A 25,506-nucleotide genomic window follows, 5' to 3' on the forward strand; every position below is an offset into this window, starting at 1 on the left:
GGGGGCTGGGAGGCCAACCTCCTGGCCAACCCCCATCTGAAGGCCTCCATGTTTTGCCAACTGGGAGCTTGCCCTGCAACAACTGGCATAGAGAGAATTAAAGCCTGAAAAAAGCCACTGAGGTCTCTAGAACTCTTCTTTATCCATGTGTCCAAACCACTAGAGAACCTGCCCTGTGCTTGCTGCCAAAACAATGGAATTCTGCCTTTAAAAATGATTTTAAATAATGAAATGGTTTCTAAACATTATGTAAATCATATAATCTAATTACATGGGTTTGTACATAGGCACACAGGTGTGCACAAGTACAGACACAAAATTTGTCATAGCACAGGGGGCAATATATACTTTATTAGAACTTGGTTAGAGCTTGATGGGTCCCAGGGTCTGCCTGCCTGGGCTCAAGTCCCAGCACCCTACCTGACCATCTGTATGAAATTGGCAAAGCTACTTGCCAATCTATGCCTCAGCTTCCTCATTTGTACAGTGAGGATATTAACACCTACGACAAAGAGTTATTCTGAGAATTTTAAAAGAAAATGTTGGGCATCCCTGGTGGCACAGGTGGTTGAGCGCCGCACTGTGAAGCTGTCTGCAGTCTCTGCAGCACGGGTTCAATCCTGGCCGGCCGGGGAGAAACCCACATGGGGACCCATAGCAGACCTCTCCTGTCTTGCCCGCTGCTCCCCTCAGCAGTGTATTTTGTCAGTCTGCCTGTTCTGTTCCCCACTCTGTCTCTGGTGAATCCTCTCACCCTCCTGCACTTCTGGCCTGGTTCTTGTATAAATAAATCAATCTTTAAAAAAGAAAGAAAAAAAGAAAATGTTAAATACTTGGCACGTAGTGAGTATTTATTAAGGGCATACTTACTCTATAATAATGTTCGTAATGACAGATTTTAAGTGCTTACTCTGTGCCAGTCATCCTAAACAATATCCATTCAATATCATATATGATTCTCATAACAGCTTCATACAATACAAATTGTCTCATTTTTAGTTAAGTTGATAAGAATCAGGTAGCCTGAATAACTCACCCACTGACATAATTAGTAAATAGTAGGTAAGGAATTTTATTTTTTTTAAAGATTTATTTATTTATGCATACAAGAACTGGGGCAAAGGCCAGAGGTGTGGAGGGGGTGAGAGGATTCACCAGAGACAGAGTGGGGAGCAGAACAGGCAGACTGACTGAACTACACTGCTGAGGGGAGCAGCAGGTGAGTCAGGAGAGGTCTGCTGCGCCATGTGGGTTGCTCCCTGGCTGGGGATTGAACTCATGCTGCAGTGGCTACAGTTAGCCTCATAAAGCTGCGTCTTAACCCCTTGCACCACCAGGGAGGACCCTAAAAATTTTAATCAGTGGGTTTGATGCTATCATCTGGCTCCTTATCTCTGCAACACTCTTTATCTTTACAATTTATTCTCCTGTTTCCCCTTTGTGGGCCATTTTGAATGTTTTTTGTTATGATAAACTATATTCTGTTGAGTGCCTTTAAGCACCAAACTTTCACACCATTTCTGATTTTCTTAAAATAGATTCTTAGGGAATTATGAGAACAAGTGATGAGTATGTTTGAAGTTTTCAACACATATAACTGAATTGCTTTTCCAAAAGATTAGACCAACTTGCATCTCACCGCCAATTTATCAAAGAGGGTGGAGCTTACTACACTTTTGACAGCTAATGCATCATGTTTATAATCTTTGCCACTTGATGGGTACAACATGTCTTGAGTGCAGATTTTGAAAACTCTTACATATTCATTCTCTTCCTTACTTTTCATGATGGTTTCTGTTGTTCTGTAGTAGAACAATATGTTCTTTGTCACTAGAAATATTAATTAAATGAGAAGTTAAATGATACTATTTCAGGAAAACTGATCATTCATTCCAAGCATCATTTGATACTCCACAAAATACGAATATTATATCTACCTTGACTACCACCTGGAATTATAAGAATCACATGAGATAATATAGGTGGAATTTCTTTGACAAGTGGAAGGAGGCTACATAGAGGGGCCCCTTCTATCTACTGAGTAGATGGTACATGTCCAGTACTCTTCTATGCATTTTCTATCCATTCTTTCATTTGCTCCCTACAAGCCATAAATTATTTTATTTATATTTCTTTGTATTGTTAGAAATATTAGTACCATTTCACAGAAGAAACCACCCATGACCATAGAGTTTGCAAGTGAGAGGCCATCACAAGGAGATTCCTTTGAGGCATTGAGTTCTTCCTAAGCCACCCCTGAAGTATGCCAGATTTCGGAATGTTTCCTCAATTCTTTCATAATATGGCATCATGCTTGATTTTTCCCCAGGAAAGGGAAAGTAAATGATCCTCTTTTTCTTCTCTTTCATATACCTTCAAATATCCCCTAGCCTCAAGAATGTGTTTTTAATTGAATTCAAAACCATTACTGATTGAAAAAAAATTTTGACCCTGGATCCAAATGTTCACATATATAAAATTAATTGTATGAAAAAATGACCCTAATTTCTAAACAACTAATTTGGATTTATAAATTATACTTGGCAGAACTCTAAAGATTATCTGGTCCAATCACCACCTTACTACATGAGCTCTTTTTATATGATACTCGATGTGGACTTGAAGCTTTCCCTTGAACACTTCATTGGCATGGGTTTTCCAGTGTTATGATGAGGTAGGCTTCACTTGTTAGAAAGCCATTGGTTATGGTGAGGTAAAACTATAACTTTGTAACCTCTGTGTAACTGTTGTAGTTTGGCAAACATATCAAGTATATAGTATCTCTGTCTAACACTTCAAGAATTTATAAGTAGCTTAATCTCCTTCCCCAGGCTAAATATTCTATTATCTCAATCATTCTTCAGATGACCTGATTTCTAATTTTCATGCCCCCTACTGATCAATATTCTTTATATAATTAAATTGATTTATTTTTATACATTGTTGTTCATTTTTGTACAGTATTTGGATTCTCCCCTCAGATGTAATTCCTGTATTTCTCCAACCCCTCAGCACCTGTGAACTATCACCATAGTGCCTGTGCTCTTCCCTCCTCTATTTCTAGACCTTTCTTCTCCTCCCCTGCTATATGCCTCAGAATTAATCAATATTCTTAAGTTTAATATATCTATTTCAAAATATTGCACCTAGAGTAGACCACACTACTCAAAATAAAGGGCTCAGTTCAGATAATTGCAGGATTCCTCCTTCTGTTGGTCTGTCAATGTATTTTTATTAATATACCTGAGAATGTTTTAAGATTTCTAATAAATGGATCATACCATTAGTTCATCATCCGGTACAATATCAAGTCAATCCAGAGCCTCCAGGAACCTTGTGTTAATCCAACTTCTCTTTACTCAGGCCCAGTCTGTGTGGAATTGTGTGGTTTGCTATTGCAGACCCCTGGAGGTCCCCAGTGATCACTTTTCCTTTCTAAGTGCTCACACAAACTTTGCTTTGTAAGGTGTCTCGAGCATATTCCTCTGTTGTTTGCAGAGATCACATTTTTCCCTTTTTCTGAAAATAAAGATAGTTGCCCATCTGGGACTGGAGATTTTAACACAGTTAAGTTTTCTTATAACCTTCTGTTCTAATTCAAGTTTCCATTTTCTCTCAGCAGTGTATGTTTTAACTTTTCCAAAACAAAGCATTCCACTTAGTAGACAAAACAAAAACAAAAGAGAAGTTGAGTAGCAACCCTGTGGGTTGGATTAGAATAAATCATAGAACATTTGAGCTAGAAAAGATTTAAAGACCTGAAAGATTTTGGCTCTTAATTTTCACATGAGGAAGGAAAGTCCTAGAATGCATGGCATAGCCTAAGGTTTTACATGATATTTATAGTTAGTACTAAAACCCAGATATCTCAATCCTAGCTGTCATTTCCTCTTCTCTTACACATTTACAATTATTTATGACTATGTGATCAGAATTATCATTTTTACAATTTTCCATCTCTTTTGAGTTGTATTGTATTTCAGCGTTTCAGATTATGGAATCAGAGAGAGAGAGAGAGACCTGTCTTGTCATAATTTGATTTTTCTCATTTTCTTTGCCTTTGTTTAAAGCATGTCTACTTTTTAAAGATTATAAAAGGTTAAAGGTTTGACAATTTACAACTAATACTTATTAAGAGCTTATGAAATTCAAAGATGAAAAGATATCATCATTGTTAGCCAGAGAAAGAGAGAGAGGAAGACAGACAGATTTGGGAAAACAGATATTAACATAACAGAGAAAGCGAATATGTAGAGTTCAGTCAGGGTAAGTGCTGAGTGTGGGCTGCAGACAGAACCCACTACCTTTCAAGGAACATTGGAAGCATGGCAAGGGATGCCATCAAACTCCATCCAAACAATGGTTAGTCAGTGGTGCCTAAAAATATAAAAACAGGCAGATCAAATGCAAATTTTAATTTTACCACACTCTCATTTTTTAACTCATTCCATTGAAACAATATAAAATGATGTCCATAGGATGTTTTGTTAAATAGGGACAGCAGGATGTAAAGTTTTATATACTGCATGTCACCTCTCTATATTGATAGAAAAACATAAGAAAACCTTTGCAAGAAATACACCAAATGCTTAACAACAGATACATTATGCACTAGAGATACTTTTCATCATTAAAAAATATATTATTTTATGTTAAAAGATCAAATTGGCTATATTAAACAATGCATGCAATGGGCCGCATCCCATGTAGCAAGTGAAAGATGCTGCAAGCATTGGCCTGTAGTACGTGGGCTTCCCTTAGGAACAGAGTGGGTCTATGTGGATTACCTCACTAGCTCTGATCTGGAAGTTCCAGATGGAATGGCTTAAAATTCCAGTTTTGGGAGAGGCTGAAAGTGAAATTAGATTAGGTATTAACTCTCAGTGGGGGTTGGCATAAAGGTCTATTTTTTTGGACCTTATTTAAAATTCTATATTTTTCAATAAGTTCTGCTTTCATAATTTGATTTATTTTTATTTTTAAAAGATGAATTGAAAGCAGTGGTTTTCCACCTTTATTCTTCCACAAGATACATGTTATGTAAGTGGGTTTCTTCACTGAAAAGAGAGACATGATGGAGTGAGCCTGTCTTGACCCACACCATGTTGAGTCACTGTGGAAACAAAATGGGCCTTGAATCGCATGATGCAAGACTCCCTGCTTTCCTGCCCAGCCCACCTACCTGGACTCTGAACTCTGGCAGATTACTGGTCCCCTCAAATATAAAATAACCCATTAAAAAATAAGGATAATACCTACCTGCAAAGATAGTGGTGACGGAATACATTATACATTGTATATGCAAAGCACTAGCACAAGGGATGACTCATCTTAACTTTCCATCATTCTTCTGTGGGAACTAGTTAATTTAACCTTGCTCCCTTTTAGGGCAAGGATAATTGCTAGGGGAAAAAAAGGGGGGTGAGAATTCCATTTTCAATTACACACTGCACACTCCATTTCAACACGATGTGGTTATTATCTCTTGACTCCCATCATTTTCAATTCACACCATTTTCTTTTCTTTTTTTAATCAGAACTGAGAATTTGTCTAAAAATTAGACTTGCAAGTTAGTAATTCCTAAAGGGAAATTAAATTTTTTCACCTTTAAAAGGCAGACACCCTCTCACAAATTTCTGCCGGTATTTGAGTGCCCTGTTTGTTTTGACACAGTTTGCAAGAAGCATCCCCTATTCTCAGCTCCCATCATTTCTTATTTACACCCAAGCCCCCAACCAACAACAACTTAGAGCACACAGATAACACTCACTGTAGTCCAGAATAATTTAAGAATATTTTTGGGAAGCCCTACCTTGTGAAATGGATTGTGTTGATCGTATTATTAATACATGTCAGAACATCATAGATCAGAGAGCTTTTTATATGCATCTCTTTGTTCTTTCCTATTCTTTAGCCTATATAAAAGGAAGTAAAATATTTCTACATATTTATTCATGGATATTTCTCACAGAAGGTAGCAGGGAATAGGGGTAGATGAATGTAGGTGTCAAATATGACAAGTTCTCTGCAAATATATGCAATGTTTATAGCAAGTCTTCATAACCAGCATAACTGGGTGGATTTGTACATAAGAAAATGGCTGTATTTTTTTTACTTGAGTTTTATTGGAAAGGTGAAATTTGAACTTCAGTGTTAAAAGTGGGTAAACTAAGAAGAGTGATATAAGTAGCCAAGAAGCATCCCTATGTTGATAGTTCTTTGGGAGTTGGAAAGAAGTGAGTAGAGAAGAAAGAAAATAGCAAAGAAAAGCTTTTCTCTAGTAAACTGTAGTGCTATGACTTTAAAAGTTAAGTGCAAACCAAGCCAAAGGATAAATCAACTGGAGACCTATATGTATTTAGAGGGGAAACACACTTTTTCCATACCATGAGGACTCTGTTCAGGAATTAGTATGTAAATTACTGCTGATGCCCAATACTTACCAAAAGAGCTCATATTTGGGAAATTAATACAAGTTAGATTCTCAATAAATAGTTTGAATAGGGATTTTGTATTTCAGAACATTAAAGACAGTGCTGGAAAATGTGTCTTCTACTTAGCATTCATCCACAAAGATCACAGAGAAGCATCCAGCTCCTCAGATAGAATTTTATCCCACAATTGTGAGACTACTGACTCATGAAAGAAAATGAAGCAATTTTTATGATCATTTGTCACTTAGTGAGTTCAAGAACAAAGGTGCCAGTTATAATAAATGCCATTTAAATCACTGCTCTGCACCAATCTAAATTCAAGGAATGCTTATTCACCAATCACATGCTATCCTGAAACCAAGAACTCATTTCCAAATGTCAGCCAACAACCAGCAGTTGGAAATGACCACTGCTTAATCCTGACCTGAAATTAAGTGAGAGGTGGTGTAGGGTGAAAGCAGTCTTGCTCCATTGCTAATCTGCTGCGCTAGGCATGAGCCTCCCCCTGACTTTGGGACACTTGGGCCTCCAACCGCAGCGCTGCTCAAACCAGCAGGTGTCCGGCCAAAGTTAGACTCCCCACTCAGGTGCTGTCTGTCCACAGCCTATCACCTGCCAAGCAAAGATCTAGAAGCCAGCCCTGTCCTTTCCTGTCATTTTCCCCCTTATACACTTGTAGTACTTTAAAGAGTGCCCACAAGGTGGCAGGATTGTTACGTGTTGAGATTGATGAGCTTCTACTGAGACTGCTTTTTTTTTCTTCTTTTATTATCAATGCTGTAACAATTTCAGGGATCAGGCTTCCAAAATAACATAGATGAAGTATCATGTCCTGAAAATGATGATGCCCCTCAAACCTGCATTAGCTTGGAAGAGAAAGATTCATCTTGCAAAGAGCATTCTTTAAAAGATTCTTAAAATTACCTCAAAAGAATCTTCCTCCCACCTCTTTCTTAGCTTAGATTTCTTTGAGAGCAGGGTTGAAAGTCCTTAATGACAGGGCCATTTTATCCATACACAAACCTCTGGCACGTTCTGTTCCACATCACATGTTCCTGTTTAAAATAGTAGAAGGATAAGAGATGCTCTAGGGGCAGGCAGGTGAGCAGCTTTAGCCCCTAGGGGTCTGAGGGAGGAGGAGAAGGCAGCACTGCAGATAAATTCTTAGGAACAGCACTGCCCAGCTCTGTCCCAAGGAAGACTGGTTTCAGATCCTCCCAGGGGAAAGGGATACGGACCAGACAAGATCCAGTTCTTTCTTGCTTAACCAAAGAAGATGAAAGATAGATTTTCACCAAACACATTACTGAATCAGAGTTTGGAGAATTGTCCTTGCACTAAAACCCTAAAGGAGATACATGTAAATGTTCTCTTCTAACTGCCTCTTTTGTAAAGGAAGGTGATAGAAGTTTTATTAAAGCAATATCATAATATCCATCGCACTGCAGTGTTGGAAGTAAACATCAATTCAAATGTGTTTAAAGAACAATGAACTTTGTATAACATTATGTTTTGATGTTACCCAGTGGAGTGATCGGTTCATCATCACCCTCTTCCATAACATCAGCCAATCTGAGGACACTTTTATTAACCACTTTTGCCTGCTTCTGAAGACCTGCCTGTTGCAGGTGGTGGCCTAGGGGTTAAGTTTCAGAACTATTACCACTATAGCCTGAATTGGATCCAGACAGGTAGCTAACCCAGACAGGGTGCAGCAGACCTCTCCTGCCATGCCCACTGTTCCACTTAGCAGTATATTTTAGTAAATCCGCCAGTCCTGTTCCCCACTCTATCTCTGGTGAATTCTCTCATACCACCCCCAACACCTCTGGCCTCCACCCCTGTTTTTCTATGCCAAAAAAAAAAAAAAGAAAGAAAAAGAAAAATCCTGCCTGTTGCAAACAGGACTCTGCTACAAAGTTCCTATTCTTTCCTTGTCTAAGGTTTTCCTAAAATAACACAAGCATCTCCTCTCTCATCTAGAAATCTTTACTATATGCTAGGGAACCCTTTTTCTCAGGGCCTGTTTGGAAATACATACCTGCTCAGTCTACCAGCAAGCAAGGATATGGTGTTCTGGCCACAAGGTAACATAAAGACAAACGCTTGCCACCACACACAGCTGCTGCCAATTAAACACCTAATCTCTACAACTGCCACCTTGAAAACTTTAACGATTATATTTAAAAGTTACTTTATATTAACATGAGTATATAGTAGAACAGCCAAAGGCAGGCAATATTAGCAATAGTAGGGAGATAACCTGCTGGTGGTATCTTTTAGGCTACAGTTATTGTTCCTGTTGCCTCAGCATCTCTTGACCTTTTCTACCCTTCAATTTTCAGAGCTGAGGGTTTAGAGATGTGGTAGCCAATAGACTCACAGCAGGCTAGATTCTCTTAGAGATTTCTGAGGTCTGCAATGGGCCTCCATACAGAAAATGTCGTGAGAGTGGATAAATGAACCCAGTTCTATTAATAGCATTATTGAAGGCAGCAACATTAAGCTACCAAAGCTGTTCCATTTGGGCTTTTTTTTGGAGGCATGTAAGGAGAAAGGTGCCACACATTGATTCCAGAAAAGCCATTCAGCTGTGCCAATAAAGAGCCATTTTCCTGTTCTACCCACTGGGTTTTCACATATCTGTGTGAGTTTCAGCCACCGGCTACTCTTTGTAACTGACCTTCTCCTGGGAAGTAAGAAGGGAAATACTCCATGAAGACCAATTTTTAGAGCATTTCAAAACACTTAAAGACTTTTACCTGCTGTGGCAGAGTGCTCCGTTTGACTAAGCTCAAGAGAAAAAAGAGCAGGGCTCTTCCTCATCAAGTAAAAATTTCCTGAGTGCTGATGAGTCATCTCTGAGGTACACTGTTTGGAAAGAATATTCTGCATCCAAATGCCTGCCTCTGGGCTGCTTGAGAACAGCTGCTGAGTCAGCGCTCAGTGGGGCAGTGGCCCATCCAGAGCTATTAAGTACAGATCTTAAAAACAGATGTGTTGTTGAGAGTGTGAGGATTATTTATTTTCCCATGTACTGCCTGTCCTGAAAGACTTCCTATGCAGCCTGTACATTGAGTTATTTTGTGAAAATAGACAATAGGGGGAAGAAATTGTGGCTTTTGGTAATTTGAAGAGCCTTGATTATCTGAGCTAAGAGTTACAGTAGCCAAATAAGGTCACCTGCCCAAGGCTGCTTGTATAATTTGCAGCACCCAGAGCAAAATGAAAATGCAGGGCACCTTGTTCAAAATCATTAAGAATTTCAAGATGGTAACAGAGTAACCTTAAAGTAAGGGAGTGAACTGGTAGCCTGTCTCTGGAGCCAGCCTGTACCCAGCTCTCCCTGGTAAGCTCCCTAGCAAGTTGATCTTTGAACAGTGGCAGTTGAAATGGTGTATGGTAGGTTACATTTTAAAATGTGCTGGGTTGCCTAGCAACTGACAAAGGGCTTGAATAGGCTGACTTCAAGTTTAGATATACCATCTTGAAAGTCTAAATTCATGGAAACCTTCTAGTAGACTGATACTTTTCACAAAAAAAAAAGTAATATAGTAGGAGATAGAAATGGGGAGGGCAAGAAGGAACATATTTTTCTACTCTTATAACCTGTGTGGCTAGCTTGTCATTTTCCCTGTTCAATCTTCCACAAATAAAACTACTCATAAGTGAAGTAAAAGTGAAAAGGAAATTCCAGTTTTCTCAGAGATATAAACAGTATTTTCCTTAGAGGATAATAAAAACATGATTAATCAATACATGTTTTTGAACACATTCATTTGGCAATTCAAGAGTACAATTTAAGAAAATTGATTCACACTCATTGAACATGGCAGTAGTAAGTGCCGACTATGTAGTAGACTACAGACATGAACAAGTCAGGTTTTCTTCTTAAATAACTTTAATAAGACTATGTGAGACCATTCAGCCAAAGTGAAAGCAACAATTAGCAGCATTACATTTTTACAGAACAGAGTTTATGATCTCTCTTTCTCTTCTTGGTATGGTACAGGGTCCTTGTGCTGCAGAATCAGAACCAGCTCTTTTGCTAGGAAGCAAGCAGTTTGGGCTTTCGAAAAACAGTCACATTGCAATTGCATTTGATGACACCAAAGTTAAAAACCGGTATGTATTCTTCTGAGATAATGGACAAGAACTGGTAAGCAAAAGTACCCAATATTTGCATTTATTCAAGTTTAATCAACTATATTTATTAATTAACGAAGTGAGCTTTTTTTAATTCACTGATTACAGTAAAGAACAGAATTATATTTGTCTGAGCCTGAGTAGCCTAGTTTAAGAAATCAGCAGACCTGGAAAGTCCTCACTCTCCTTTATGAAAATGCACCCATGATCAGATGTCTCTATTTTAGAATAAGAGTCTCTTACTCTTGTGTTTTACTTTGTGTGCTTTTATTTCACAGCCTCACAATTGAGTTTGAAGTACGCACTGAAGCTGAATCGGGCTTGCTTTTTTACATGGCTCGGATCAATCATGCTGATTTTGCTACAGTTCAGCTGAGAAATGGCTTGCTTTACTTCAGCTATGACTTGGGGAGTGGTGACACCAACACCATGATCCCGACCAAAATCAATGACGGCCAGTGGCACAAGGTAACAGTCCCTGGATGCTGGCAGTGCCCTGGGAGGGAGGTCTAGGTGGCCCGACCAGCTTTACATTGGTGCCAGTTCTCTTCAGCCAGTGCAGACACTGGCTCTGATCCTATTGGAATGTGGCCAGTGCTCAAAATAAAGCAAGTGTCATATGCAACTTCCCAGCCTTGGAAAATGTGATCCAAGGACAGGTTTATATCTGACCACTCATAGCCCTCACCATGGTATTCTAAGGGTCAATCATAGCTATGCAGTGTGGCTCCCAAACATCTGTTCACCAATGAGGGCCAGGCAGTTGTAGATTAATGGGTAAACATGGGAAAATAGAGGATGTTAATGATAAAGCTTTATGTTTTCAATTTATCATATTTAAAGATTTATTTATTTATGCATGCAAGAACTGGGGTACAGGCCAGATGTATGGAGGGTAAGAGGATTCATCAGAGACAGAGTGGAGAACAGAAAAGGCAGACTGACAAACACACTGCTGAAGGGAGCAGCAGGCAAGACAGGAGAGGTCTTCTGTACCATGTGAATAGCTCCCCGGCTGGCCAGGAATTGAACTCATGCTGCAGAGGTTGTGGATAGCTTCACAGTGCTGGGTTTACCCCCTTGTGGCACCAGGGAGACCCCTACATTTTCAATTTAAAGGAATAATATTTGTTCTAAATTTATGTCTTCCTTCTAAGACACTAAAATGGACTTTTTTAATGAAAATAATCTTTGAAAAACTTAAAGCTGGCAATATGAAAATGGGCTCTAAGACACCTTTGCCCCATCGTGGTCTGTGAAAGCAGAGCCTGTGTTTGAAGGACACTAGGGTATCATTTCCACCAACAGTCATTTGGAACAACTTTTAAAACATTGGCCTTACACCCAGAAACTGTACTATTATGGGCACAGAAGGCTTAATTGCCAGCTTACTGTCCTCTTTGGCATAACTGCAAATAGATAATATACTGTGTGATTAAAATGAAAACTCAGAATTTGTCTCTGCACCTGTGATAGCCTATTAAGTAAATCTTCCCTGGGTACCCTAATAAAATTTTTAATTTTTAGAGTAAGCTATTATTAGATGCTGCATTTGATATATTAACATACTTTGACTTGTCATATCACACAGAAAGTTAAAGAACCTGAATAAATATAATAAAAACACAAAGTAACCATTTTGCTCTTTTAGAAATAAGAAATGGAATCTTCATATTTGCTTGGGAGGTTCCAATTGGAAAACATATTTATGAAGCAACTATCATTAAGGTTCATTCTCATCTCTGTCTAGTTGAATAATGAGTGTGAAATGAGAGTAAAATAGAAAGTTGGGCAGCAGTGAGGCTGGGATTAAGCAAGAAAGCTTAAATACTATAAGTTGCCAATTGAAGGAAGAATTTTATTTTTGAAGGCTTATAAAAGTTTCTTTCCAGGCCAGAATAGTTAAATGTAAAGTGGGGTCTTAAATTATCCTAATCCTGCTGTAGAAACATTTTGAAATCATTATTATACTCCAGCATTTCATAGGTCTACATACAGGCTCTTTTTCCTAAATTCAGGTTAAAAATTCTTATGCTCAAGCCAGTCTTCACGCCCTCTTTTCACTTTGTCTCAGATGATAATTACTCCACTGCTGCAGTTTCATCATCACTCAGCTCTCCGTCCACCTCCCTGACTTTGTCCTAATCAGCTGCTGCAGAAGCAACTGTGCTGTGTGTACTTCTTTCCTCCACTTCCACCCAACAGGGACCTGGTAGGCAGGAGGGAGCTGATCTGAAATTGTGTTGGAGAGATGAGGCTTTGCTCAGTCAAATTAATACATTTTTGAAATCGGACATGAATTTTGCAGCCCATTAAATTTGTGACAGCTCTCGGTATGCAGGGTGCTTTAACACATGCCTACGTCTTGATATTTATGCTTATTCGTCAATTTAGGGAAAAGTCTTCCATAAAAATCACCCAGGAAGATTTTGAACTCTTTTGGAGATCATAGTAATGGAAAAGACAAAGCTTGAGATATTTTGTAAGTAGGTTTAATTTCACTTAGGAGATTAGCGCATAGGAGGCACTCAGTAAGTTATTTTGCTTTTCCTAATATCCTAAATGTTCTGATGTCTTTGAGATGTCTATTTGAGATGTATCTGTCATTGGCATGAATGACTCCTCCTCCTTTTGTAGATTAAAATTATGAGAATTAAGCAAGAAGGAACTCTTTATGTAGATGATGCCTCCAACAGAACGATCAGTCCCAAGAAAGCTGACATCCTGGATGTTGTGGGAATGCTGTACGTGGGCGGGCTACCCGTCAACTACACTACCCGGAGAATTGGTCCTGTGAGTATCTAATTTGTTTCTTTGTGGCCTAAATGACTGCCTGTGTCATGCAGGTGTTTTGAATTTTTCAGCAGCATGTGACCCCATATGTGCGAATAGGAAATCATCTTTTCTGAGAAGTAACAGAAGGTTTTCTGGACACATTTGACTGGGAGAAAGAGAAGCAATATTACAGAGATGGATCTGGGAGCCCTTCTCTGTCAATTTGAATACCTACCTACCTATTGATCAACTGTGTGATCTTGATCAAGTTACTTAATCTTTCTTTGACAGTGGTTCCACTTTTGAAATATAGGATGATGATAATAATAATACCACACAAACAAGGTTGCTGTAAAATTAATTATTTAAAGTAGTTAGCAGAGTACCAAGCATATGAAAAGCACTATACAGCGAGGAAGATGATAATGATGGTCTATCTTTAGGACCAGACATTCAGCAAATATTGGAGATGCAGTATTTAGTGTATAGTTATCCAATATAGATTCAGAATTTAAAGTTTTCACAATTTTGTAAATTAATATTCAGAAAATAATTGTTAGATCATGTGTGGTGGTTTGCTTTGGAAAGCATTTTTTTTTTTTTGAAAAACACATGAGACCAGGATTTTTATAGAATATACTACGTACAAATGGGATCCAGCTCTATACTCAGTTTACAACACATAATATAGAATTGTTCTTCATCAAAAACACTCATCTATTATAGCTATGATTTTCAGCATTTAGCTTCTCTTGTGAGTGATCAGTATCACTCCCTTTCATGGCTATTAAATACGCAATCTAGGCCAATCAAAATTAGTCCCTGAAGTTAGTGTCGAGAGTGATTAACTTGCATCCCTAAAACCAGATGAAATGGAACATAGCAGAGTTAGACTGGATTTCAAATAGAATATGAACATAGATTAATACAAAATGTGCATATAGTAAGGGTAATAAACTATTAATAGGAACACAAAATCAGGAACATGAGAAACTAATTAGTTATGATACCTATAGGGGAACTCATAGGTCTGTCAAAGTAGTGGTCCCCTTATGGAAATAGTGGACAGTATTTGGCTGGTCAGAACTACCTTATTCCAGGCTAGATACATGCTAGTTGAGAAGCATGGCTCCTCTGTATCTGCGTTGTGAAGCCTGGGCTTATGGGATGGATCCCAGCAGCTCCTGGGGATGCCTTAAGACAATTGCCAGTGATTATATCCATAGAGCAGCACCATCTTATTGTGTTCCACATAAAGGCAAAGATCTGCTAAAACCTGATGTTTTTTTCTTCTGACCTAAATATGTAGGTGACCTACAGCATTGATGGCTGCATCAGGAATCTCCAGATGGCAGAGGCGCCTGCTGATCTTGAACAACCAACCTCCAGCTTCCACGTGGGGACATGTTTTGCAAATGCTCAGAAAGGGACATATTTTGATGGAACAGGTTTTGCCAAAGCAGGTGAGGCTCTGCCATTTCCTTTCTAGTGAATATTAAATAGGTACAAATCTTAACTTCTTGCTTATACAAAAAATAAAGTCCCTGGGATCATAAGCTAGTATCCTTTATGTAAACCAGAAATAAAAACACATAGAAAAAATTTAATTGCCTCTTAAAAATTAATATATCTGATTCTGATAGGAACTAATAGAAGAAATAAAATAAAAGGTTATTTGGAGAGTTTAATCTCCTTCCCTGGAGATTAATAATGGCAAAATAAATGTAATTCTGGAAAAAAGTTAATATATTTATAACATATAATTTATCTATTCTGTAGTCTTCTCTATCTTTCTGGAGATGAGATACCATTTTTCTTTCTTCTCTTCAATTCCTTGCAAGGCTCCATTTCATGGTCTCCTCATCATCACACAACAAACACATACTGGTGTCCTTTTCTTGCTAATGGTGATGGTTGGTACCTTTGCCTCAATTTCTTTAAATATCTTCTCTTTCTAATAATATTCACTGATAGTGAATATACAATTAAGAAAGAAAATTATGAAATAACTTCATAATTACAAAAAAATCTGACAAAATACTTTAAGATGGAATATTCAGTACCATGGTTACCAGAGACTCCTGCATTTGTTCATAAGAGAAAAAAAAAAATCAATGAGAGCTGAATATGTAACCATTATCATGGTAAATAAAAATAAATGAGATGTTGCTTCCTTCAATACTATACCATTAATAGATAAGATTCAATGTGCTTAGAAATCACATGAAACAAGTAAAAATGATTTTTAAAAAACAATGCAAGACATACAAGCAAGGTTATGTGGATATTTGGAAGATTGATTGGCTGAGGAAATGAAAAGAAGCCTTAGGAAGTATTGTCATTTGAGCTAGGATTTAAAGTATGAGTTGCACATTTACATACAAAGGTCAGCAGAGATGGAAGAACAGGGTCCTCCTACAGGATCCTGTAAGAGTGTCCTTTCTAAAAGAGTATAAGGTAAGAAACTTCACTTATGCAGAGGCACAGAACAGAATATGTTCAATATTGGAACATTGGGAGTTATATGACCTTCCAAATTACATGTGCTATAAAAATCCAAACACTTAGCAAAGATTTCTGCAAATTCACAGATGGCTAGCATTATTTTGGTCAAATTTTATGGCAAGCTTCAGCTTTAACTTCTGCAGTTAATAAATTGACTTGCCATCCCACCTGAGTTCTTTGGCTCTGGATCAACTGGACTACATGATTAGCCACTTTTCTAGTTTCCAACAACTCCCTCATCCCCTAATAGTCAATGTGATGCAAGCTTCCTAAGAGTTGGGTGGTTAGGAAGGAAGGTAATATCTTTTGAAAACATACACCTTTAATTTAAATCTTTCATAACTTTGTCCTTAAAAATCTTTCCAGCCACCCAGTTACTGGGGCTTTGTTAGCCCCTTCACTCACTCTGTTCTCAGCTTAACTGCCACATGTTCTTTATCTCTTCTTCTTACTTACCCCTTTAGGAACAGAAACAAAATCTTCCTGTTTTCTTGAGAATTACTTAGCTTCTCCCACCCTTTAATTTTAAAATTTGTTCTTAACCTGCCTTTGCCCATCCAAACCCATAAAAGTTCTCAGGAGAATGAAAATTCTTTCACAAAACAGGGGCTGCCCTTCATTGGAAACAGTTATGTTTCCATATAACATCTATTTCATATCTGAAATGTAGAAAACATGAGTTCCTTCCTAATACTTCATGTATATGATGTGGTTTAGCTTGATCATGATAACTCATTTTGTGTCCAAGAGGCCTGTCTTAAATACTTGCTAAAAGGTTGAATAAACAAATGAATTAAATATGGAAAAATACACAGAAAAGGATGTGCTGTTGAACTAGGAAAGTCTATATACATATATATGTATATGTCTGTATACATGTATGTGTATATGTGTGTGTGTGTGTATGTATGTTCCAGAATCTTCTCCTTCAAAATTGTACTTGCAACTTCTTTAATTTGTAAAATGTTTTGGAACTTTTGAATCCCTTCATATCACTGTAGTGCCACTTAGAGCACCCCAGTAAAATTTTACAGAATAGTCTCTGAAATACTTCTTTCTACAGCAAGGGTTCTAACATAATCATACTGACTGTAAAGCACTTTGAGTAACTATGTTTTTATTCATTCATTTATTCAACAAATATATATTAAACCTGTATCATATGCCAGATATTTTGGGTGAGCACAAGGATATAATGGTGAGCAATACAGTCAAATTCTCTGCCTTCACAGAACTCACATTCAGGAGGGAAGGCAGCCAAGGAAATAAGCAATAACTATATAGTGTGTTATATGATACAGTAGTGGAAGTGGAGGCCATGTGAGCATCTGGAACTTAGAGTTATTACAATTGGCTAACACCTGAATTGAATTCTGGTAAAAAAGAAACATTGTTTTGTACAAATTTGAATTAGCAATCCTTAAATTCTAATCCGCAATTTAAAAAAAAATATTCTTCATTTTACAGTTGGTGGGTTCAAAGTGGGATTAGACCTCCTTGTGGAATTTGAATTCCGTACAACTAGAACCACTGGAGTCCTTCTGGGAATCAGCAGCCAGAAAATGGATGGAATGGGAATTGAGATGATTGATGAAAAGGTGAGCATTAGCTGTCTAAATATTTCAGAACACTTTGTGATATCATTGTTCACATGTAGAAACTAATTTGAAGCCTTGCTATATTCTTTGTTGTATCTTTTCATCTTTTTTGGATTATCTCATTTCATGTGTGTTTTCAACACACTTATTCTGCAGATCGGTATAAAATGTAAAAGCACTAATTTTACAGTATGCCAATTGTGTTGACTAATGATGAACCAAACACTTTTAGATCCCAAGCTCTTACTGTGTTGCTAAAAGTACAGTTATTCTCTTCTTTGTGGTTATATAGCCTGTGACACAACTAATCCCAATGGAGAAAAAAGACTTAGATTGTCTAAAATCAAACTTTGACCTAAAACAGTATAAGCATGTCTCAAGTCAAGGTGGCTAGCTAACAGATCAGTTTCTCAATGTTTAATTAAAAGCATCCAAATGCCATTTCAAAAATAGAGCAAATCTATGTAAATTTATATTGTACAATATAAAGTATTTGTCAGTTTGCTCCCAAAAATGGATAATCTAATGCAGTGTCACTCATCTCATACCTATGAATAACAATCTGCAATGAGATGACCTGTCTATATATACTTTGTACTGGAGGAAGGAGGTAGAAAAGCGCAAGACAAAGAAATACATTTCACAAGTGTCCTAGTTGGCTATTGAATCGGAATCATATTGAATTCTGGCCATTTTTCTACTTGTAAGGAGTTTTGCTTTTCCATTGCTTCCCTCCTGCCTGCTAGTCTTCAAACCCTCATCAAAGGCCATAAAGCAAAAAGATCCAGGAGCAGAGAGGCAAAAGGGAGGAACAAATAAGCAACACAATGGTTCCACCAGATTTTCAAAATCACTTTCACTTCATCTTTCAGTAAACTTCATTTCATCACCTGCTTATAACCAGAGTTACTGTCAACTTGTCAGTTTATCAAGTTCTATTACACTGCATGTGGCTTTCTCTCAGCTCATTTATGTGCAAAAATCCTATTATTACAAACTCCACCCAAAGAGCAAACTCTTAACTAGTATTTATATCATTGTATAGTTTACAAGCTTTTCACCTATTTATTTACTCTTAATCTTCTATTAAAAATCTTTTTCTTTTACCTTGTCAAATGTGTTGCCCCTTGACTAATGTTTTTAATGTTTCAATATGTTTCTTTTCTACATCAGCTTCAAAAGAATTCTGTCATCTTGAATTTCAGGACCATTCTATGTAACTCAAAACAGATTTTTCTCATTTTGACAAGAACTTCCAATCTAAGTTCTTCATTGTTAAGAATTTAACTGTCCTTCTGGCTCAAAGTTCTTGGCACCTGTGACATAAAGCTTGCCAAAAAAAGTAATTTATATAACTCTCAATCCGTTATATGAAATGGAATCCATGGAAGGAAAAAAATGCAATTACAACATCAAAAGCTTAAATTAAAATAATCTTTAAAATGATTTGTAAACCAAATTAATGTATCATGCTCAATGACATAAGAAAATGTTATAAGGTTCACTAACAACTTTTACACTCTAAAAAGATCTCTGATAGAATTTTTTCTCTGGGTATACTAGATTCTTTTTTTGTCTAGGGGGTCTCAAATTGTATTTCACATTTTCTGAAAGCAGAATTATTACCAGACTCACAAATCTTGTCTATTGTTCTCAATAATGCCCTAACATAAAGAACATAATTTGTGATTCCTGGTCATTAAAATTGTATTTTAGTTTTTATCACATTATAAATAAAAATTTTAATAGCTCCATATATGTTTACTCCCAACTATTCCAGCTGAGGTCTTTCCTAGAGACCTGACAATTTCTACTACATGAGCCATGCTGATAGCTGCTATTGAAACCACATGTGACTATTCACTTTCCTTTGTTCTAGCTTATGGTTCATGTAGACAATGGTGCTGGCCGATTCACTGCTGTCTATGATGCTGGAATCCCAGGACATCTGTGTGATGGACAGTGGCATAAAGTCACAGCCAACAAGATCAAACACCGCATTGAGCTGACAGTGGATGGGAACCAGGTGGAAACTGAGAGCCCAAATCGTTCCTCTACATCAGCCGATACAAATGACCCTGTGTTTGTTGGGGGGTTCCCAGGTAGGCATCAGCTATCCCAGAATTTCTTTGCTCTATTATGTTAGTGGTTTTGGAAACATTCCTATTTCTATAAATATGTCCAAGAGTAGGTGCTTAAGTGTACCTGTTTCCTAGCTTTAGACGCTGTTCCCATAAATAACACCTTGCCTGAAATTTCCAGTGTGTAAAATGAACATATTATTTATAAAGAACACATAGTTCTGAATGTTTCATGATTGTCCCTCCCCCCTCCCAGAATTTCATTCATGAGGAGATGGAGGCTAGAGGAAATGAATTTGGCTTATAAAAGATATGAGGTATTTAACAGTAAATGGGGCCAAAAGTTGGAATTCTTTCTGATATTTTAAAAATTAATATGCCAGAGGAATAATAAAATGTTATGGAACTTATTACTTTAAGTTCTGGATATCATTGGGTTAAATGTGACTAATTTCCCCTTAGGTTATTATACAGCTTATATTTATATTACAAAGAAACCCAAGCAATAAATCTGAATTCAAAATCCTTCTCCAAGCACATTAAATATAATAGGTGAACCACAGAGAGTTACCTAAAGTGCCCATAAACAAGAGTACCCAATTTGATGAGAAATAAGCCAAGTGCCTCTTAATAAATACTATAATAACAGAGACTCCTGGAATAGTATTTCAGTATTTTGGCAAGAGAAACTTCTGTCCTCATTTTTATAAAGCTCATCTGCTTCACAAAATAAGCAAAATGTATATTCAGAGGTGGTTGATTGAGAAAACATATAGGAATTACGGGGACCAGTTCAGAACCCTTCCTGAAATGCTTTTAAGTTTTTAAAAAGACCTACTTCTCCTTAAATCAGGATAATCCTCAGGCTGCTGTGAAGGAGATAATATGCTTCCCCATTCACAGTCCATGAGATGGAATCCTGGTCATCACCTAGTCCTGTTAAAAGAAGGGATCCTCTCCTTAATAAGAGAAAGATTTTGCTTCAATTTTCAACTAACCTAAACTTTTGGGATTTATTTTTATAATGTAGGAAAGTAATAAAGTGACCACTAAAAATCCATGTCTTAATTAAATGATTTGATCAGTTGCTTTGTTTCATTACCTAATAATTTTAAATCACAACTATAAGTTTGTTCTTCCTAAACAAATTCTTTGTCTGATGTCTTAAAGTGTGTAACTGTCCATATTTCGTAATACATAACTATAAAAATATTGATCTTTTGCTACAAGTTTTTACTGTTAGTCAAGTTAAGAACAGAATCACTCACTTCACATAACACAGCCTTCCCATACAATCTCGAGCTAACAACTGACTTTGAAACATGCTCTTAACAAAGCAGCTACATTTCAAAACTGAGTCCTTTTTGTTTTGTTTTTCAGATGGCCTCAACCAGTTTGGCCTGACAACTAATGTTCGATTCCGTGGTTGCATTCGATCCCTGAAGCTCACCAAGGGCACTGGCAAGCCCCTGGAGGTTAATTTTGCCAAAGCCCTGGAACTAAGGGGCGTTCAACCAGTATCATGTCCAGCTAACTAATAAAATAAGTTTTACCCCAAGAAGGGTCTTTTAAAACAAGTTTATCAAGTAAAACAAATATATGTTACCTGTGTATGCTAGTGAAACTAATTTGTGCATGTAAATCGAATTCTTTCTGTATTCAGATGGTGCTAATTCAGATCCAAGGCTGAATTTTATTTCAAGTGCTTTCTCAAATTCATGCATATTAAATCAGTTATTTCATTCTAAATAATTGTTTGTGTAAATTTTTAAAGATAAAAAACAACTCACCATAAATTATTGAATTTTCAACATGTCCCAGAGTCATTTCAAGATGAACTCAGATATATATTTGTGTGTGTGTGTGTGTATATATGCATATGCATATGTATTTTTTTAACAAACTCTTATTAATACTTTTATCATTATTTTCCATGTATGTCAGCTTTGGCTTTCTGTCCAGGCCACTTGGAAACAACAGTGGATTTGTCATGTTTGATTGGGAACAAATCAGCTCCCTGACTCCTCATGTTTGTGAAAGCATTAGCAAGTCATTTCCCTGATTCAGGTTCATTATTAGAGAGTTTAACTAGCCGTAAGAATGAATACCTTTTTATGCTGAAGGCAGAGAGTATAGATCAAATTCAGCCTGAGAGCTTAATGACTTGATTTTCTTGTTTGATAATGATTTATAGGCTTTGGGGAAATACCAGAACCAAGTTCCAGAATGACAAATTAAGCATACATTTGATACTACAGTACTAAGGCTTTGGGCTCTACATTTTCAGTGAATATAGCAATCTACACTTAGGAGGAAAGCAGTAATGCTGGAATGTGCTTTTACTTACCAAGGAACAATAAACCAGGAACTTAAAGGCATTCATCTTTGAGTCTTCTTGGAGTTGTAATTTCACCTAACTTCATTTCATTCAAAAACTTCTATTTTGTTGTTCTCTTTTTGCCCACTATTTCAATAATCTTCAAAGGGGTCTGTAAGAGTAGATTATATTTATCACCTTAAGAAGGAAACATTTCATTTGCCATCTTCAATAGAATATTTTAGTCTAATAATGCAAAACATTTAAAAGAACAGACTTACCCCCCAACAGAGTGATAATTTTAGCAGAAGGGTAATTCTCTCTGACAGTGTTGTCTGTTGGGGAAAGAAGGTGCTGTTTCTAAATCAGGAGAGAGGCAACACACTCAGCATTTCATCATTGATTAGTGGCTTGATATGATTTGCTCATACAGTGCATTCTAGAGCAGGTGACTTTCATTTTCCTCCATTTTGAATTACCTGAGAAGCTTTAAAAAGCTGGTGCCTCCATAGTGATTGGACCAGTTTGCACTCCCACCAGCAGTACAGGAGAGTTCCTTTTTCTCCACATCCTCGCCAACATTTGTTGTTGCTAGTTATTTTAATATGTGCCATTCTCACTGGTGTAAGATGGTATCTCATTGTAGTTTTGATTTTCATTTCCCTGATTACAAGTGATGTTGAACATTTTTCATATGCCTGTTGGCCATTTGCATTTCCTCTTTGGAGAAGTTTCTTTTTAGCTCTTCTGCCCATTTTTTTGACTGGGTTGTTTCATTTTTTTTGTTGTTGTTGTTGAGTCTCCATTATGGAGAGCTGTGTGGAGATTCCTTAATCTGCTAAAGATGGAGCTACCATATGATCCAGCAATTCCACTCCTATGTATTTACCCAAAGGACACAGAAACATTACTTCAAAAGGGCACCTGCACCCCTATGTTTATAGCAGCACTATTTACAATAGGTAAGCTATGGAAACAACCCAAATGCCCAAAAATAGATGACTGGATCAAGAAGATGTGGTACATATACACAATTGAATATTACTTAGCAATCAAAAAAGATAAACTCATGCAATTTGCAGCAACATGGATGGAGCTGGAAGGGATCATGTTCAGCAAAATAAGTCAGAAAGAAAAAGAACAATACCAGATAGTCTCACTCATAGCAGGAATTTAGAAAACCTAAATAAAGGACGAGGAAAAAGACTAATTATAATAAAGTAAAAATCAAAATCAACAAGCAACTATCAACCAGCGACACACTGTGGGGTGGTGGGGGGAGACAGGAGTAGGATCAAAACAAGGGAGTGGGAATTGTATGGGGACTATAACCAAGATGAAAATGCATACGTTGTGCAAAAATGAAAAATGATGTAAAAAATATATAAAAGAAAAAAATAAAATTGATAATAGTAAAAAAATAAATAAACAAAAAGCTGATGCCTGATCCTGTAATTCTGCGTTGGTCTAATAATATAGTTTGGGCATGAGGATTTTTAAAAAGCTTTCCAGGCGATTCTAAAGAGCCATCAGGGATGAGAACAACTGTTCTAAAAAGAAAAATTACACAGCCAACAAAGAGTTGTAGGGCACTTGAAAATCTTACTGTGAACATTGGCTTGACCATTTTCATACACAGAAAAAGTTATATAATATTGGTTAATGTCTTTTAAACAACCTTTAAGCAGTATTACTCTTGAAAACCAATGTGTTTAGAAAGTGGAAACGTTACTTCTGCACTGAACACAGATATGATTTTTTAACTTACAAAAAATGAGTGGGTAAACAGGAAAAAAGATGCTAGGTTCCTAGATGAAAAGCTAATGCCTTTCTTTCTTGGATTCCACACAGAAAGACACATAACAAATTTGAAAGCAAAGGTACTTAATTGACACGTATCAAGTTCAAGTCCTGCTGAAGTCAATTTGCAGTTAGGTGCCTTAGAGCAGTAGTGGTAGTTGGTACAATTGAAAATACCCTTTGAGATCAATAAATACAGAGATTCTCAATGCTAGTTAGATATTAAAATTCCCCTGGGTGCTTAAAAAGACCACTTACCTCTGGATGTCACCCCAGACCAATTAAAGTATAATCTCTGAAGATGGCATTGACATTTTCTAAAGATCCCCAATTGACTCTGGTTTTTTTTATTTTTTTAAATTTATTTATACAAGCACTGGGTACAATCAGAAGAGCAGGAGGGTGAGAGAATTCACCAGAGCCAGAGCAGGGAACAGAACAGGCAGATGGACTGAAATACACTGCTGAGAGGAGCAGCGGGCGCGGCAGGAGAGGTCTGTCGCGCCATGTGGGACCCTCGCCCGGCAGGCGGGGTTCGAACCCAGGAGCTGCAGAGGCTGCGGGCAGCTTCGCAGCCCAGCGATCAACCGTTGCTCCACCACCAGGAGAGGCCCTCCCCAATTGACTCTGATATGCAGCTGAGACTGAAAACTTCAGGTCTTCTGCTCTCTCCATATTTTTTTTTCCTTTTTTTTTTTTTTTTTTTGTGGGACCCTCACCCGGTGGCCCGGGGATCGAACTGGCACTGCAGAGGCTGCGGGCAGCCTCGCAAGCCTGCACTCAACAGCTGCACCACCAGGGGAGGCCCTCTCCATATTTTAAGGAGAGTGGTTGGAGAAAACTTGGGGAGATTTGGTGGTGTTTTCCAAGTCCCGTATTAAGCTTTCCAGTGTACAACCAAGAAAATTGTATCTGGACTTAAGCAGAATTTATTGAATCAAGTGTACTTCTCCCTCAGACTCTATATTCTGCAGTGGCTCATATATACATATGGACAAAACTTGTCCAAGCTGTAAGGTGAGAAATAAGGAAATTTTATGAAAGGGAAAAATTTCCCTAGCATATTTTAATTTTCTACCTCAAAAATCAAATTAATTTTTATAACAAAACAAGATAAAATGTTTCCTTTACCCAACCTTATCCCATCAAATTTCCTCACCTGCTGCCACCCACAGCAATCATGAAGAAGACAGAATACTTTTCCTTTATTTTCCAACACCCACTTATACCAGCTTGTCAGCGGTCTTCTTTAAGAAGGTGCTTGGCACTTTAGAAGAAAAACATGTGTGAGGGGAGTTTTATTGAAGTTACCATGGTGAACACGGCTGACAAAGGGAAAATAAGGAACAGAACAGATTTCAGCCCCAAATCACCAGAATACTGCCAGACACTTAAAGCTTCAATTAGTTGTTTTAAAAATCATAATGATTTTCTCCTTCTTTGATTTAGCCTATTGTCCCCAACTCTTCTAGAGTTCTGCTTAACAGCAGAGGAAAAGACTACTTTGACAAACTGAAAATCTCTTGATTTTATGTGAATTATATACTGAATTATTTTGTGTATAAAACTGATATCTGCAATTAGCATGAAAACAAAATACAATAGTCAGTTTTCACAAGTACAGAATTTGGTCTTTTACTTTTATAAAAGATCTGACTTACTGTCAAGACAACTCTTTACCTCTGTTTTTCAATGTATTTTAATCTCTGATGAATCAAGAAAGAAATAAAAACATAGGTTCTACACTCATTTGTTAGACTGAGGTTAACCCGCATCTCAGACTGCAGGAACACCTGAAAGGAAGGGAGACTGCAGAAAGGTCCTGAATTCCATTATTTTGGAATCTTAT

General features: G+C 37.3%; 1 protein-coding gene across 1 annotated transcript in view; it reads left to right on the plus strand.

Annotated features, from left to right (window-relative positions):
• The window catches only part of LAMA2 (laminin subunit alpha 2), a 536,992-nt gene extending 513,835 nt beyond the window's left edge, over nucleotides 1–23,157 (plus strand). The window contains exons 57-63 of the mRNA XM_054697817.1: nucleotides 10,448–10,560; nucleotides 10,860–11,049; nucleotides 13,219–13,374; nucleotides 14,666–14,819; nucleotides 17,329–17,459; nucleotides 19,339–19,561; nucleotides 20,921–23,157. Of these exons, the coding sequence (XP_054553792.1) occupies nucleotides 10,448–10,560; nucleotides 10,860–11,049; nucleotides 13,219–13,374; nucleotides 14,666–14,819; nucleotides 17,329–17,459; nucleotides 19,339–19,561; nucleotides 20,921–21,078 (1,125 nt within the window). The 3' untranslated portion in view covers nucleotides 21,079–23,157. The remainder of the gene's footprint in view (nucleotides 1–10,447; nucleotides 10,561–10,859; nucleotides 11,050–13,218; nucleotides 13,375–14,665; nucleotides 14,820–17,328; nucleotides 17,460–19,338; nucleotides 19,562–20,920) is intronic.
• The last annotated feature ends 2,349 nt before the right edge of the window (nucleotides 23,158–25,506 follow it).

The sequence above is a fragment of the Talpa occidentalis genome, unplaced genomic scaffold (genome assembly GCF_014898055.3).
Source record: "Talpa occidentalis isolate TD23 unplaced genomic scaffold, MPIMG_talOcc4v2.1 talOcc4.2, whole genome shotgun sequence".
Taxonomy (NCBI): domain Eukaryota; kingdom Metazoa; phylum Chordata; class Mammalia; order Eulipotyphla; family Talpidae; genus Talpa; species Talpa occidentalis.